Source organism: Perca fluviatilis, chromosome 8 (assembly GCF_010015445.1).
Source record: "Perca fluviatilis chromosome 8, GENO_Pfluv_1.0, whole genome shotgun sequence".
In the NCBI taxonomy this organism is placed as follows: domain Eukaryota; kingdom Metazoa; phylum Chordata; class Actinopteri; order Perciformes; family Percidae; genus Perca; species Perca fluviatilis.
Window position 1 is genome coordinate 4125174 of NC_053119.1, and position 14886 is coordinate 4140059.

General features: G+C 41.3%; 2 protein-coding genes across 2 annotated transcripts; one reads left to right on the forward strand and one right to left on the reverse strand.

The window, feature by feature from the left end:
* Positions 1-453: 453 nt before the first annotated feature.
* Positions 454-2584, reverse strand: LOC120564250 (zinc finger protein 629-like). The gene is made up of 2 exons (XM_039809099.1): positions 1935-2584; positions 454-1617 (listed from the first exon to the last, which is right to left on the reverse strand). Exons 1-2 carry the CDS (start codon positions 2227-2229, stop codon positions 692-694), a joined length of 1221 nt encoding a protein of 406 aa, XP_039665033.1. The 5' UTR covers positions 2230-2584; the 3' UTR covers positions 454-691.
* Positions 2585-3885: 1301 nt separating this feature from the next.
* On the forward strand, positions 3886-13281 carry LOC120563735 (zinc finger protein 79-like). The gene is made up of 3 exons (XM_039808118.1): positions 3886-4119; positions 4726-4911; positions 12335-13281. Exons 1-3 carry the CDS (start codon positions 3927-3929, stop codon positions 13279-13281), a joined length of 1326 nt encoding a protein of 441 aa, XP_039664052.1. The 5' UTR covers positions 3886-3926.
* The last annotated feature ends 1605 nt before the right edge of the window (positions 13282-14886 follow it).

A 14886-nucleotide genomic window follows, 5' to 3' on the forward strand; every position in this document is an offset into this window, starting at 1 on the left:
ACGAGCCAGAAAGCTAACGCTATGCTAGCAAGATCCAAAGTCAATAACATTGTGTACAGTTGGCAATCAGTAAAAATAATTTGACAGTATGTTGAACAACAAGACAAGCTAGCTATCAGACATGTCATTGTCCCCAAAACAATATAACGACTTTTACGAAGAATTAGATCCGCGATGTGTAGCGTTGCTGTCGGCTGCAGCGGCGCAGCCTGAAGCAGCGAGCTGAACAGTGAACGGGATGTGAGATAACGTTATTCTCTGTGAAACTGAGTCAGTCCAGAGGGCCAGTAGAACTTACTTCTTGCAGCCTGTGTGTTTTAGCGCCATCCTGTGGTGTTCAGAGGACGATTTGGAAACAATAAATCCACATTTCCTTTTTGATTTAATGTAGCGCATTCATATAGAACAGTAAAGAGTCAGTTTCACCGAACTCCTTTAGTAGGTGTCCTACATCACTTTTTAATGGACACCCTGCAGCCAATCAGAATCGAGTATTCACCCAGACCATGGTATAAGTGCATGTAAACATACTGATTATGGGACACTGGGTTCAGCGTTCTCAACCTGGAAACCCTGGAAACTTTGAGTCTGGGGAGGAGGGGCCAGCTCTCTCCAGTATTCTGAATTTGGACTGCAGTAACCATTTTAAACGCTGGCTGTCAGTATTACATATTGCACCTTTAACAAATAATTATTTCTCCCCCATGTGGACGGCCATGTGTTGTTTCAGAGTTTCAGATCTAGCAAATCTTTTACTACAAACTGAACAACTAAAAGATTTCTCCCCTGTGTGGAGGACCAAGTGTCGTTTCAGATGTTGCTTGTGTGCAAATCTTTTACTACAAAACAAACAACTAAATGGTTTTTCCCCCGTGTGGATTCTCATGTGTCTAATCAATTCGCTACTGAAAGAGAAATGTGATTCACAAAATGAGCAGGTGAAACGTTTTTCTTCTGAGTGAAGTCTCATGTGATTCGTTAAGGTCTTATTCAGCGAGAAGCTTTTACCACAAACTGAACAACAAAATGGTTTCCCTCCTGTTTGGACTCCAGAGTGGTTCTGCAGAGGTTTCTTGGGGCCAAAGCTTCCAGCACATTCAGAGGAGCTAACTGATGTGTTTCCAGTATTACATTCCACATCACTTACAGCTACTTCATTGTTTTGCAGAGGGTTTAAACCTGACTGAGGTTCCCTAGTCTCCTCCCAGTCTGCACTGTCATTAGTGTGAGATTCAGACGAGTCTGCAGTCTTGTCATGAGTAGCTGGTTGTAAAGGACTATCTGGATCTGAGTTCCTGGCTGGTTCTGGTCCTTCACAGTCCTCTCCATCAGCTTCTGCTCTCTCTGCCTCTCTGTTCTCCTCAGTTTGGCTTTCATGAAGCTGTGAGGACTGAGCTTTCTCTTCATCATCTTCTTCACTCTTGACAGAAGTGAACAGGAACTTGATATCAGCCTCCTCCAGCCCTTGAAGCTGCTCTTCCTCCTGACTGATCCAGAGTTCCTCCTGTTCCTCTTTAATGTGTGGGGGGGGCTCTGGGTCCTCCTGGTCCAGACTGGAGTGCCACTCCTGCTGCTCAGGGGGAACCTCTGCTTTCACCACCGACAGCTGCTGGACGTCTGAGGAGAAGAATCAAATACATGTACAAGTATTAAAAACACTAATTTACCGCCCGGCTTGTTTTCTCACTAAGGCTACGTTCAGACTGCAGGTTTTAATGCTCAATTTCGCAAATGAGTAATACAACATCACGCGTCACACGCAGCACACTGTTTAAATGCTTAGCAAAATAACCGCTTAAATAACTTAAATAATAACCACTAGCTATTAGCTGATAGGCAGCAGTTTGGGAACGGAAACGTTTATAATGTTGCATCCACGTTACAGGCTTTACAGCATACAGCCCTGGTTTTAATAACGATGAAGTTGTACCAACCTGCTCTGTGTATCTGGACTTCAGGGTTTAAAACAGCGTCCAGTAGTTTCTGTTGTCGGTGATTCTCTTTTAAACTGAACTCAAGTTCCTCCTCGTACTCTGCTATCGTTCTTTCAAACAGCCCAAATATCTCTTCAGCAGCCGCAGTTAGTCGCTGGTTCACAAAAGCTCTCAGCATTTGGACTTTAGTCATTTTTACTAAATCTGAGAAACTTTTCCTCCAGACAGACTCCGCTAAAACCTGTTCGCTCCCTCGGATACTTGCGCTGGGTTGGTAAGTTACGTCCGGGTCCATGAAACATACAGTTTGGTCTCTATCCAATAGTCTCTCCTACTAGCGCTGTGTGGCCGAGGTCTATTTCCAGCTAGCACGCTATGCTAACTTCAGTTAGCATTCTTGGCTAACGGAGATGAGTCTGAGGTTATAACGTCCACTTGAACAAGTTTATCCAAACATCCGGGTTCTGGTGGTTCACCTCGGTTGTATCTGATGAGCTACGTGGCGGAAAGAGCAGGACTCACGCGGGGGAAACGGTTTACTACAACAAAGATGCGGTAAGAAACCTCTTCAACCAGACTCCGCACTGCTCAAGTTAGACACGGTAAGTAAAAGGGCTTCCGGTGGCACTTCTTCAAAATAAAAGTTTCGACACTTAGCTAGATAGATAGATACTTTATTCATCCCGAAGGAAATTTTAGGCATCCAGTAGCTTAGACAACCATAAAATAACGAACACATAGCTCCACATATATCACACATACATAAGAATAAAAATAAAACTCACTCACAGACACACAATGACCATTATAAGGTGCGATGGCAGAGTGTTCAGCCTTGGTGCACAATTACAGCCACTAGAGCCAGTCCCACAATGAGCTTTCCTTAGGATGTGCCATTTCTGTGTCTGTAGCTATTGAGGAGGAGAGAAGGGGGCAAGGTGGAGGGTGGGGGTGTGGCCTTGACCAACTGCCACTTTGCTCGTTTGAAAGCCATGATGTCTCTCTCTCTCTCATGGGTGGGCCAAATTCTCTGGGCGGGCAAAGCAGAGAAAGGGGAGGTAACCTTGCTTCTTATGACATCATAAGGAGAAGATTCCAGATCGACCCGTCTGAGCTTTCATTTTCTCAAAGGCAGAGCAGGATACCCAGGGCTCGGTTTACACCTATCACCATTTCTAGCCATTGGGGGGACCATAGGCAGGCTGGGGGAACACATATTAATGTTAAAAAGCCTCATAAAGAGAAAATGTCATGCCATCGGACCTTTAAAACGCTCTCAAAAGTTAGCGTTGGCTGCTTATCGCTTGCCATGGTTGCTCTACTACCAGCCTCTGTCACGTACTGTGTGGAGCTTGTGAGCGAGCAGCTGAGAAGGCAGTGTCGCTGTCAAATCTGTCCCTGGGAAAAGTTACGTTGCGCCGAATTAAGAAAGGAACTACGTTTCGTTACCCAATTTTCAGTAGTAATCCGGTAGTAACTTTTTACTACTACTTTTTACTTTAACGCGTTACACACAACACTGTGTATAGGTTATTGTTTATTCTGATTTTACCATAAATTATATTTTAACAGTGGGCTGTTGCTAAAATTAGGTCACGTTGGTTGTAGGTTAAGCTTAAGAACTTTTATTTTGAAGGTTAACCACCAAGTTGCAGCAGAACCGGATGTTACTCTTTGAGCAATACGGTGTCTAACGTGAGTAGAAACAGCGGAGTCGGTTTGTTGTGCTGAGGAAGTGTGTGTGAGCTCCAACAGCACTGATCCATCTGTAGCTCTGTATGTCCGGATAAAGCTGTCTGAATCTGAATGGACTTTGTGCTGCTCACCTTCTTCCTGAATGTTTTACCTCTGTCTCATCTCCCGGTAGCTACAAAGGCTATCGACGCTAGCTTAGCATGCTAGCTGGTTAGCAACACAGTTTGAAGGAGAGCAAAGTTTTTGGTTGTTTTGACGGAGTTTTTTCGGAGGAAAAGTTTCTGTCATTGTGTGAAAATGACTAAAGTCCAAATGCTGAGAGCGTTGGTGGAGCAGCGACTAACTGCGGCTGCTGAAGAGATATTTGGGCTGTTTGAAAGAACGATAGCAGAGTACGAGGAGGAACTTTGTCGTTCAAAAGAGGAGAACGAGCGACAACAGAAACTACTGGACGCTGTTTTCAGCCCTCAGCTTCGGTTACACAGAGCAGGTTTGTTACCTTTACTTCTTCTCTCTGTTCACACTCTGGTTATACTGACATCAGACCCATATGGAAGAAGGATTTTACTGTTGTATCTGGTTTAGGTGGAGCTCATTTTAAACTATTAACTAGTGATTAAGAGTCTAAGCCTCCTTGTGTAATAATGCTTGCGTAACCTCAACCCTGTGATACACAATCAAGTTATAGACGACATTGTTTTCAGGACAACCAGGTCTATCAGGTTATGTATGCTGATGACTTTTGGATTTTGAAAAGTGTTATTTCAAGTCTTGACATTCAGGGGAAACACAAATAAACACTCTAACCTAACAACACACACATACAACTTTTTATTTTATTTTAATGTATATAATTTTATTTCTCCAGAAAGGTCCATATGCTTTTATTTAAAAAGTTTGTCATCTTCAATGAATTTTCTGTCTATGAGACATCAGTAGGCCAAATTACACTCATTTCCACATCCAGGGCTTCATCTGGCCTGCCTGTGTCTGCCTACTTACACACACACACACACACACACACAAGGCCCTCCTGCTTGTATCACGTTAGAGTTACTGAAAATACAAAATATAAATGTATGTTTCTCTCATTCAGACCACACTGTGATCCCGCCCACTCCTGACAAAGTGGCCCCGCCCCCGCCGCTTCTCATCCAGGAGGAGATTTGTTCTGAGATCTGTCAATCGACGGAGCGGTTCACACAATCGCTGGGCGGCCTCTCTGAAGTCCCGCCTCCCTCGCCCATCTACGCCAGCAGCTGCTGCCAGACCTCGCCTGACGGTACAGATCTATTTGACCGTGCAACGCTTCTGTCGCGCCGCGCTCCACTTTATAGCTATGGGTGACGTCAAGCGACTTCAACGCGCCTGCAAAGCATCCCGGGAAGGCGACGCTGCATTGGAAAAAAACGCTGCGTGTCAAAAAGCTGGCCCGATGCCCAGCTTTATGCAAATTAATCCGTTGAACGCGACTATCTAGTAGAAGTAGACGAAAATCTTTCAAACTGACCTTTGTCGATCTGAAATGAAGACAGATTCAGCAACTGCACGGCCTATTTCTCGCTTAAAATGTTTTCAGAAACACGTTTCGGTGAAACTATTTTTGTAAAATACGAGCTCGTATTCTCAACGAGCCGCCACGACAGTCTGGCTTTAAATTTCCGTGGAGCATCAACCGTGGCTGTATGTTGTGTGCGTGTTAAAAATCCACTAAGTAGACAAAGAGAGGACTTAAAAGTTTAACAAGTATTTATTTAAGTAAAATCATAAGAGCATAAGCGTGTACACGGGTCCGAATTGAGCAGGCACACAGGCTTCTCTCATCAGACTGAACTTTTCTGGCTTATACATGAATTCATATATCAGTCTCTAAGAGCATTTTGATTTGTTTATTAAAAGTTGGAGGAGTACCGTGGTTTAGACTTGGCGTCCCCTGGTTGGTGCACAGACTGGTCCCAGTCTTTTGGCTAGGGGTGGGGGGAAAAAATCAATACAGCATAGTATCGCGATATTTTTCGTGGCAATACTGTATCGATACACAGATGCCAAGTATCGATCTTTTATGACATATGTGTTGGTCAGTTTGTCTGCTTGACTATCACATTTTGCAGCAACAAAATTGAAGTGAGATGAACAAATATTAAAATGTATCTTTTTAGATAAAACAGATGTTGACAAAATTGTCCTTTTCGGGACATCATTTGAAATTGGGGAAAATCTGAAGTTGGAAAAAAGGTAATACATTGCAATATATCGCAGAATATTGCAATATGTTTAAAATCGCAATAATATCGTATCGTGGCATAGGTATCGGGATGATATCGTATCGTGAGGCCTCTGGTGATTCCCACCCCTACTTTTGGCACACGCCCTCTTCATCAATTGTTAGACAGACTTTAGCTATGCTGATGGTCAGAGAGAACAATGCGGCGCTGTTGCCTGTCACAGGTTGAGGAGTAACTTACTTTCATGGTCAAACTGATATTAACTTCGTTGCTGCACTCTTGTTGCTCTCTGACCACAGTCATACAGTGCTGCTTTCTGCACGTACAACAGTATCCTTTTCTCATTTTGCCTGACTAAGCTGTCACAGTGCTCTTCCACTAAACACACAATACTATTCAACTATAATTTGTATCCTCCTAAAGCATAGCCAGCTTGACTGATTATTTTTATTTCTTACAGATGTCGCGACACCACGCTTCAGTGGTGTCGGACAAATGGATCTGTACACAACACAACAACACAACAAAAACATCGACCAAAATGTTGGAAAAAGTGACAAGAAATTCCAGGAAAATTTTTTTTCTAAAATGACGTAAAAAGCAAGAGACTTAGAAAAAAGGTGACAACGTGGAAACCAACATCCGACAAAAGTTCTCGCAGCACAAATAACGCGATTTCAAATGTAATAAACAACAATAAAACTGTGAAGCGCGTTCTATATAGACAGTTTCTGTTAAAATATACAGACATGCTTCTGTTATTACACAGATATTTCTTAGAGTGTAGGATTCTCTCCAGAATGAGTTTCTAGTCAGGGTTTTATACAAATGGTGTAATTGCGACAAGTAGCTCGAGTGTGACGTCACATCCATGTCGAATAACCGTGGGTTGTTGTGTTCTTTTTGTCACACAGTACTACGAGTCGGAGAAAAGATGATTTTTGTAACATTTTTAGTAACATTTAGAATTCTATTCACCCAGTTAATGACATATTACACAAATATATCTCACAGTTTGATACATGAAAATTACGTTTTGATTAACGTTAACTACTGCTCTGCTTTCTGCTCAAGACTCAGCTTAAAGCCATTGTTGTCATAGCAACCGAGCGTCTCTAGCCAATTTCAGCTGCACAAGCTATAAAATAACTAATCAGGCGGTATTTAACTCATAAGACTGTAGAGACATGTCTATAGGTAGCAGTATGCAGCGCTATGTTTAACCCCTAATAAGACTGTAGAGACATGTCTATAGGTAGCAGTATACAGCGCTATGTTTAACTCCTAATAAGACTGTAGAGACATGCCTATAGGTAGCAGTATACAGCGCTATGTTTAACTCCTAATAAGACTGTAGAGACATGTCTATAGGTAGCAGTATGCAGCGCTATGTTTAACTCCTAATAAGACTGTAGAGACATGTCTATAGGTAGCAGTATGCAGCGCTATGTTTAACCCCTAATAAGACTGTAGAGACATGTCTATAGGTAGCAGTATACAGCGCTATGTTTAACTCCTAATAAGACTGTAGAGACATGCCTATAGGTAGCAGTATACAGAGCTATGTTTAACTCCTAATAAGACTGTAGAGACATGCCTATAGGTAGCGGGTATACGGCTATGTTTAACTCCTAATAAGACTGTAGAGACATGCCTATAGGTAGCAGTATACAGCTATGTTTAACTCCTAATAAGACTGTAGAGACATGCCTATAGGTAGCAGTATACAGGCGCTATGTTTAACTCCTAATAAGACTGTAGAGACATGCCTATAGGTAGCAGTATACAGCTATATTTAACTCCTAATAAGACTGTAGAGACATGCCTATAGGTAGCAGTATACAGGCGCTATGTTTAACTCCTAATAAGACTGTAGAGACATGCCTATAGGTAGCAGTATACAGGCTATGTTTAACTCCTAATAAGACTGTAGAGACATGCCTATAGGTAGCAGTATACAGCGTATGTTTAACCCTAATAAGACTGTAGAGACATGCCTATAGGTAGCAGTATACAGAGCTATGTTTAACTCCTAATAAGACTGTAGAGACATGCCTATAGGTAGCAGTATACCCGCTATGTTTAACTCCTAATAAGACTGTAGAGACATGCCTATAGGTAGCAGTATACGCTATGTTTAACTCCTAATAAGACTGTAGAGACATGCCTATAGGTAGCGAGTATACAGCGCTATGTTTAACTCCTAATAAGACTGTAGAGACATGTCTATAGGTAGCGTATGCAGCTGTGTTTAACTCCTAATAAGACTGTAGAGACATGTCTATAGGTAGCAGTATACAGCTATGTTTAACTCCTAATAAGACTGTAGAGACATGTCTATAGGTAGCAGTACACAGCTGTGTTTAACTCCTAATAAGACTGTAGAGACATGCCTATAGGTAGCAGTATCACGCTGTGTTTAACTCCTAATAAGACTGTAGAGACATGCCTATAGGTAGCAGTATACAGCCTGTGTTTAACTCCTAATAAGACTGTAGAGACATGCCTATAGGTAGCAGTATACGCGCTATGTTTAACTCCTAATAAGACTGTAGAGACATGCCTATAGGTAGCAGTATACAGCGCTATGTTTAACTCCTAATAAGACTGTAGAGACATGCCTATAGGTAGCAGTATACAGCGCTATGTTTAACTCCTAATAAGACTGTAGAGACATGCCTATAGGTAGCCGTATACAGCGCTATGTTTAACTCCTAATAAGACTGTAGAGACATGCCTATAGGTAGCAGTATACAGCGCTATGTTTAACTCCTAATAAGACTGTAGAGACATGCCTATAGGTAGCAGTATACAGCGCTATGTGTACGACTTCTTCATTTGTTTACAACAACAACAAAAGTGCTTAAATTTGTAGAAAACCACAATGTTTACTACGTGTGATGCCCGACGTAGCCATCTTTAAAAGTGAACTCGGGGTCCTCGGAGTTCAGACGACTTGACGAGTCGTATATATACGACCTCGGGTGGCGTTCTTTTTGCAACTTCCGGTTCGTAACTCTGGAAAACAACTCGTAGATCGACTTCGGTGGACAAAAAGAACGCACCAAAAGTTACAGGAAGCAACAGATTAAAGAAGCTGAGAAGATATTCACTCACAGGACTATCTAGTAGATTTGCATAGACCAGGGGTGTCAAACTCAACTTCCCAGAGGGTCACACTGGGATAAATGTACCAAGCAATTAACTAACGTCCCATCAACATGGCAATATTACTTTACTACATCGAGGCTATATTTTAAACCTCTATGTTACAATACACGTCTGTGTTTTGGCCGCGGATCCAGTAGCTAAGTCTCCATCCACTACAGACACAGAATCAAATTATCTGAAGTTCGGTAAAAAAACACATGCGAATAAAGCTGGTGAAAGTGTGTTTCCATCCAACGGCTTTAAAGCGAATAAAAACCTGTTGCGTAATGACGTCCACATGCTGTTTTGCGATCAAATTGGTATATCGAATTGATTTGAGACATTTTAAGGGGTTTCCATTCATTTTCGCACTGAATCGCACAACATTCAAGCAAAAATTTGCGAACAAAGTTTCGCTAGACAAAATGGATCGCACCATCTACCAAACAAATGATCAATATTGCACAAGTTGTAATAGTGCTTATGTGCCTAACCCTAAAATGAATAAGATACAAACGTGAAAGGACGTACAGTTCGGATCAATGCTTAACACATTCCTCAAAGTAAATGAGAACGATAAAGTGATATCTTACCTGAGCTGTTTATATTAGAAGCCTAGGAAGCTCCGATGGGCCTTGGGCCGAGGATCTGATCCATCTCATCAAAAAGGTGGAACTTGCCTTTTATTTTCCCTCCGGCACCGCTGTGAGATAACTCTCTTTTTTTGAGACATGTATCGCTGTTAGAGCGACATCTATTACTCTGGAGGACGTCCCATGACTTGTCGTAACCTTTGTTGGCCATTTCCTTCGCGAATTCCTGATAAATTATGGTATTTCTTAGATTGTTGCTATCTAAAATAGACATTATATTTTACTCGTGAATTAAATTCAAAAAGTCTCTCGTCTCCTCGTTCGTCCACTTACATCTGTCTTTGTTGACACCTGTCATGTGTGCAAACAGAGCGGAAATACTGGGCGGACATGAACCAAAGCTTCTTCTTCGTTTTGTGGCGGGTTGCAACCATAAAATGACCTAAAACTTAATCGCAATTTATTCGGCAAATAACGTTTCCATCAGCGTTTATCGCATAAGCCATATATCGATCAAGATAAAATCCGATGAGACCGAAAGTATTTCCTTTGAGTCGATATTCATGAAATTCAATCGAATTTTGCTGTTTTCCATAAGGAAATTTTTCATTCGATATCACTTAATTTGGATAAAAATGTGTGGATGGAAACATAGCTAGTGATGCAGCAGGAAGTTGGGAAAATGTACACTGGCTTGCTTGGACACTACCGCAGTACTTGATCAATTTAAAAAAAGCTATTCGATTAAAAAAACAGCAACGCTATTGAGAAGTAGTTAAACTAGTAACACTACTGCCCAACTAGGCCTGTAACAATTCCAAATTATGCTGGACAATTAATTGTCTCAAAAATAATTGCCTCTTTCAGTGACCTAATACATTGTTTTATTTATTTATTACTTCTTCAAACAAATTAAATTTAAATGGATCCCAGGATACATCTTTGGTTATATATCACGGTTATGTGACCCAGATATGCAGGTTCACAGCCTACGAAGTCAACCACGCCGCTTTATTATCATACTTTTTTTTTTTTTTTTTGCTTTAATTAACAAAAAACTGAGTTTAAATTTCTCTGGCTTTTGATGGGTACAGCCCAGGATGTTTGGAGTTGCTATGGCGGCAAGTGACAGCTGCCGCTAGCCTAGCTTTAGCTAAACAGTCCGACCAATAATCACATATATAATTACAATTTGGCCCATCTAAACAAAATCAACAATTACCATCAACAGTCATACCCCCTTTGGACCTTAGAAAACAAGTTGTTATTTACAGATTAGAAAAATTAAAGCACAAATCCCCTGGCAACTACGTTAGCATAATGACAATAAATGATGGCCATTTCCGGTACTGCGTCATCATTTACGGTAACGTTACTAATTAAACAAAGCACCATAGTAGATTAAACACCACAGACGGACTAACTACATTACTTAAACACATGTAAAGGTGCTTCGGTGGATTTTTTATGTTTGAAAGCCGACTGGACTTTGGGCGGGGCGTCCTCTGGTAGGAATCCATAGCATCATAGGCTAGCTAACGTTGCTGTTAGGTGATGCTACGCCGGTATTGCAAACACGTTTGATGGATTCAAACAGTAGTGTGACCAGTCTCGTTAAAAAAATCGTCAAATGCTTTAACCCTCATGTTGTCTTTGGGTCAACTTTGACCCATTTTTAAAGTTTCTATGTCAAAAATATGGGATTCTTTCAACCAAATTGCCCAAAAATAACTGATGGTTCCATACACAAAACAGGCTGTGATTATCTATCAACATAGGTTTCTCTCATCTTAACTATTAGTCAAAATAATTCACAATTTCTGGGTTTTTTTTAATTGAAAATGTGAACCGTGTATAAATTGCAAAGTTTAACCATGATAATAGTGTGAAATGCATTTTTGGGTTGCTATGAAAAGATACAGGCAACGCAATGTTCTGTTCATGTGAACGGCGCATGTTAAAATCCATTGTAAGTTCACGTTAATGGAGCATGTTAAAAGCGGTTCATAGAGCCAGCTGCAGCTCCGTCGCTTCAGCTGCAGTTGGTAGTTGAGTTACCAGAGAAATGGGGGCGTAGAGCCGATAATACGGCACCATTGCCTAAATGACCAGTATCTACTGGACGGAATAGCAACGCGGATTTGGGTGCCACCTAAATGCTCCGAAACAGACGTTAGAGGCAACAGAAGCATCGCTGAATGTCACGCTAGTTAACACTAACGTTACACTTGGCACCAGATAACGTTAGCCTGCCGTTAGCTAGTAACGTTAGCTGGATTAAACGCAGTTTAAATGCTGACAGCTTAACTGTGTAAAAGTGTGACTGTATTTCACTGTAGAGGATTCCAACACCGGGACATCAAACAGTCTGCAGTTAAAGACACAAACAAGCAACTGGCCACTGCTGTTGTCGGTAAAACAACAGACGGGACTAAGTGGTGCATTTACTTGAAACTGGTAAACCTTGTGGTGCATTCAAAGTGATCGTAAAATACTCTTTTCTCATCGGTTTTTGTAATTTAACAGAAATTTACTGGTGAAATAAGTTCCGGATGGTCTACAATTGGACCGGCGCATTTTTCTGCTTCCAAACAATAACTGTTCCTGCACGATCTGGAAATATTAAATATGACATGAAACATGTAGTTTTGGCGTCGGTTAATGAATAAGTGTCAACCTGACATTACAGTTTCCTAACAGCTTTCTCTGTGTGCATGTATTTCCTTATTCTCCTCAGACGTCCAGCAGCTGTCGGTGGTGAAAGCAGAGGTTCCCCCTGAGCAGCAGAAGTGGAGCTCCAGTCTGGACCAGGAGGACCCAGAGCCCCCCCCACACATTAAAGAGGAACAGGAGGAACTCAGGACCAGTCAGGAGGGAGAGCAGCTTCAAGAGCTGGAGGAGGCTGATATCAAGTTCCCGTTCACTCCTGTCCCTGTGAAGAGTGAAGAAGATGATAAAGAGAAAGTTCAGTCCTTACAGCTTCATGAAACCAAAACTGAGGATAACAGAGAGGCAGAGAGAACAGAAGCTGATGGAGAGGACTGTGGAGGACCAGAACCAGCCAAGAACTCAGATCCAGATAGTCCTTTACAACCAGCTACTCATGACAAGACTTCAAACTCCTCTGAATCTCAGACTGATGCCAGCTGTGTTTTAGAGGAGACTAGGGAACCTCAGTCAGGTTTAAACCCTCTGCAAAACAATGAAGTAGCTGTAAGTGATGTGGAATGTAATACTGGAAACACATCAGTTAGCTCCTCTGAATGTGCCAGACGCAAGAAACCTCTACAGAAAAACTCTGGAGTCCAAACAGGAGGGAAAGGAGGGAAAACATATTGTTGCTCAGTTTGTGGTAAAGGATTTGCACACCCTTGTACTCTGAGACAACACTTAACTGTCCACACTGGGGAGAAATCATTTAGTTGCTCAGTTTGTGATAGAAAATTTGCACTAAAGCAACATCTGACACGACACCTGGCTTCCCACACTGGGGAGAAATTATTTAGTTGTTCAGTATGTGATAAAAGATTTGCACAGAAGCATTATCTTAATCGACACTTGGCTTCCCACACCGGGGAGAAATCATTCAGTTGCTCAGTTTGTGATAAAAGATTTGCACAAAGTAAAAATCTGAAACGACACTTGGCTTCCGCACACACAAAAAAGAAACCAATAAATTGTTAAGTTTGTGGTAATTTTTTTTTTTTTATTTTCTTAAGAAGGCCTTAACGAACCACATGAAACTTCATTCAGAAGGGAACATTTTTAACTGCTCAGTTTGTAAAACAAGTTTCAGTAGCAAAAGCAATTTGACGAGACACATGAGAATCCACACGGGGGAGAAACCATTTAGTTGTTCAGTTTGTGATAGAAGATTCTCTCAGCTCAGTCATGTCAAAAGTCACAAGTGTGTTGGTGAGAGCAGCAGAAAGAAATGAAGCTGCAGAGATGCTCGCTGAGACAACTTCTTCTCCGGCAGGATTGTGAAGTTCGGAAAGCAAGACTTGGTTCAACACTGATCAGCTAAAAAACAGTCAGATTTAAGGCAGAAACAGACTCTAAACAAAGCTTTTTCAGCTCTAATGAAGCTACACAATCATTGTAATTCTGTTTCTCTTTGTCTCTATTTTGATTTCTAGCCAGTGTGCCTTTTTGGTATTCCATTTATTCATTGATTAAACTTGTTTTAAGTTGTGTAAATGTGTCATAGTATTTTATGTTCCCTATACAGCATTATTCATTTAAATAAGTCTTTGTTTGCAGCCCAAAGAAATAATCATGTTTCAACAAAAAAGAAAAAATTTGAGAGAAGTAAAAAAGAAAATACAGATTTGTGTAGCAGAAGTATAAGGATTCAAGGCTGAAGCTGACATCAAAATATTGCTTACATGTTAATGTATCAGTAATAATAATCCACTAATATACTAAACTGCAAAGGTGGAAAGTAACGAAATACATTTACTCATGTTACTGTATTGAGTAGTTTTGTTGTGTATTTTGTATTTCTCAAGTAGTTTTTAAAATCGGTATTTTAAAATTTACTTGATTACATTTTGAGTGAAGGATTGTATTTCTTTATTGTATTAAAAAAATCGAGCCCGGAATGACAACACCAGACCATAGACTGTAGTGCACCCTGAATGCACCGGCATTCTTTATTTTGCCCGAACTATGCAGCTTCTTCTTCTCTGGATGCAAGTCGCAACTAAAAAGAAGTAGAAGAAGAACTGCAATCTGTCGCACCCATTGACATATATACACCGTGGGACCCGTGGATGTATTAAGAGAACGGTCGGACCTGGAACTGAGTGGGAGACGTTAGCATGGACGTAGATGAGCTGTTATCCCTCAAAAATGACTTGACTGATGCAGAGTGCGCACCGACATCTGAAGCTTTGCTAGTTATGCTGCAAAAGCAACAATGCATCCAGGTACGCAGCAGTCAGGACCAGCTTTGTGACAAACTACAAAATCACCAAAAACAGTAAGCCATTTTCTGAAGGGGAGTTTATTAAAGAGTGTTTGGTGGACTCTGCTGCGCTAATATGCCCAGAGAAGAAAAGAGACGTTTGAGAATGTGTCGCCTGACATAAAATTAATATTGAGCAGAATTGAGTTCAGCCTATTGGTCCGATCCTCCACAACAGTCCCTGTTTCTCTTGTGGCCACTTGGGAAAATGAATTGCCCACTCCTGCCAGGACAACGTATGTAGGAGACTGGCTAAATTAATTCACACACATCTAATTAGCTCATATGGGCTACTTAGGTGTGCAGAAGATAGCTGCTAG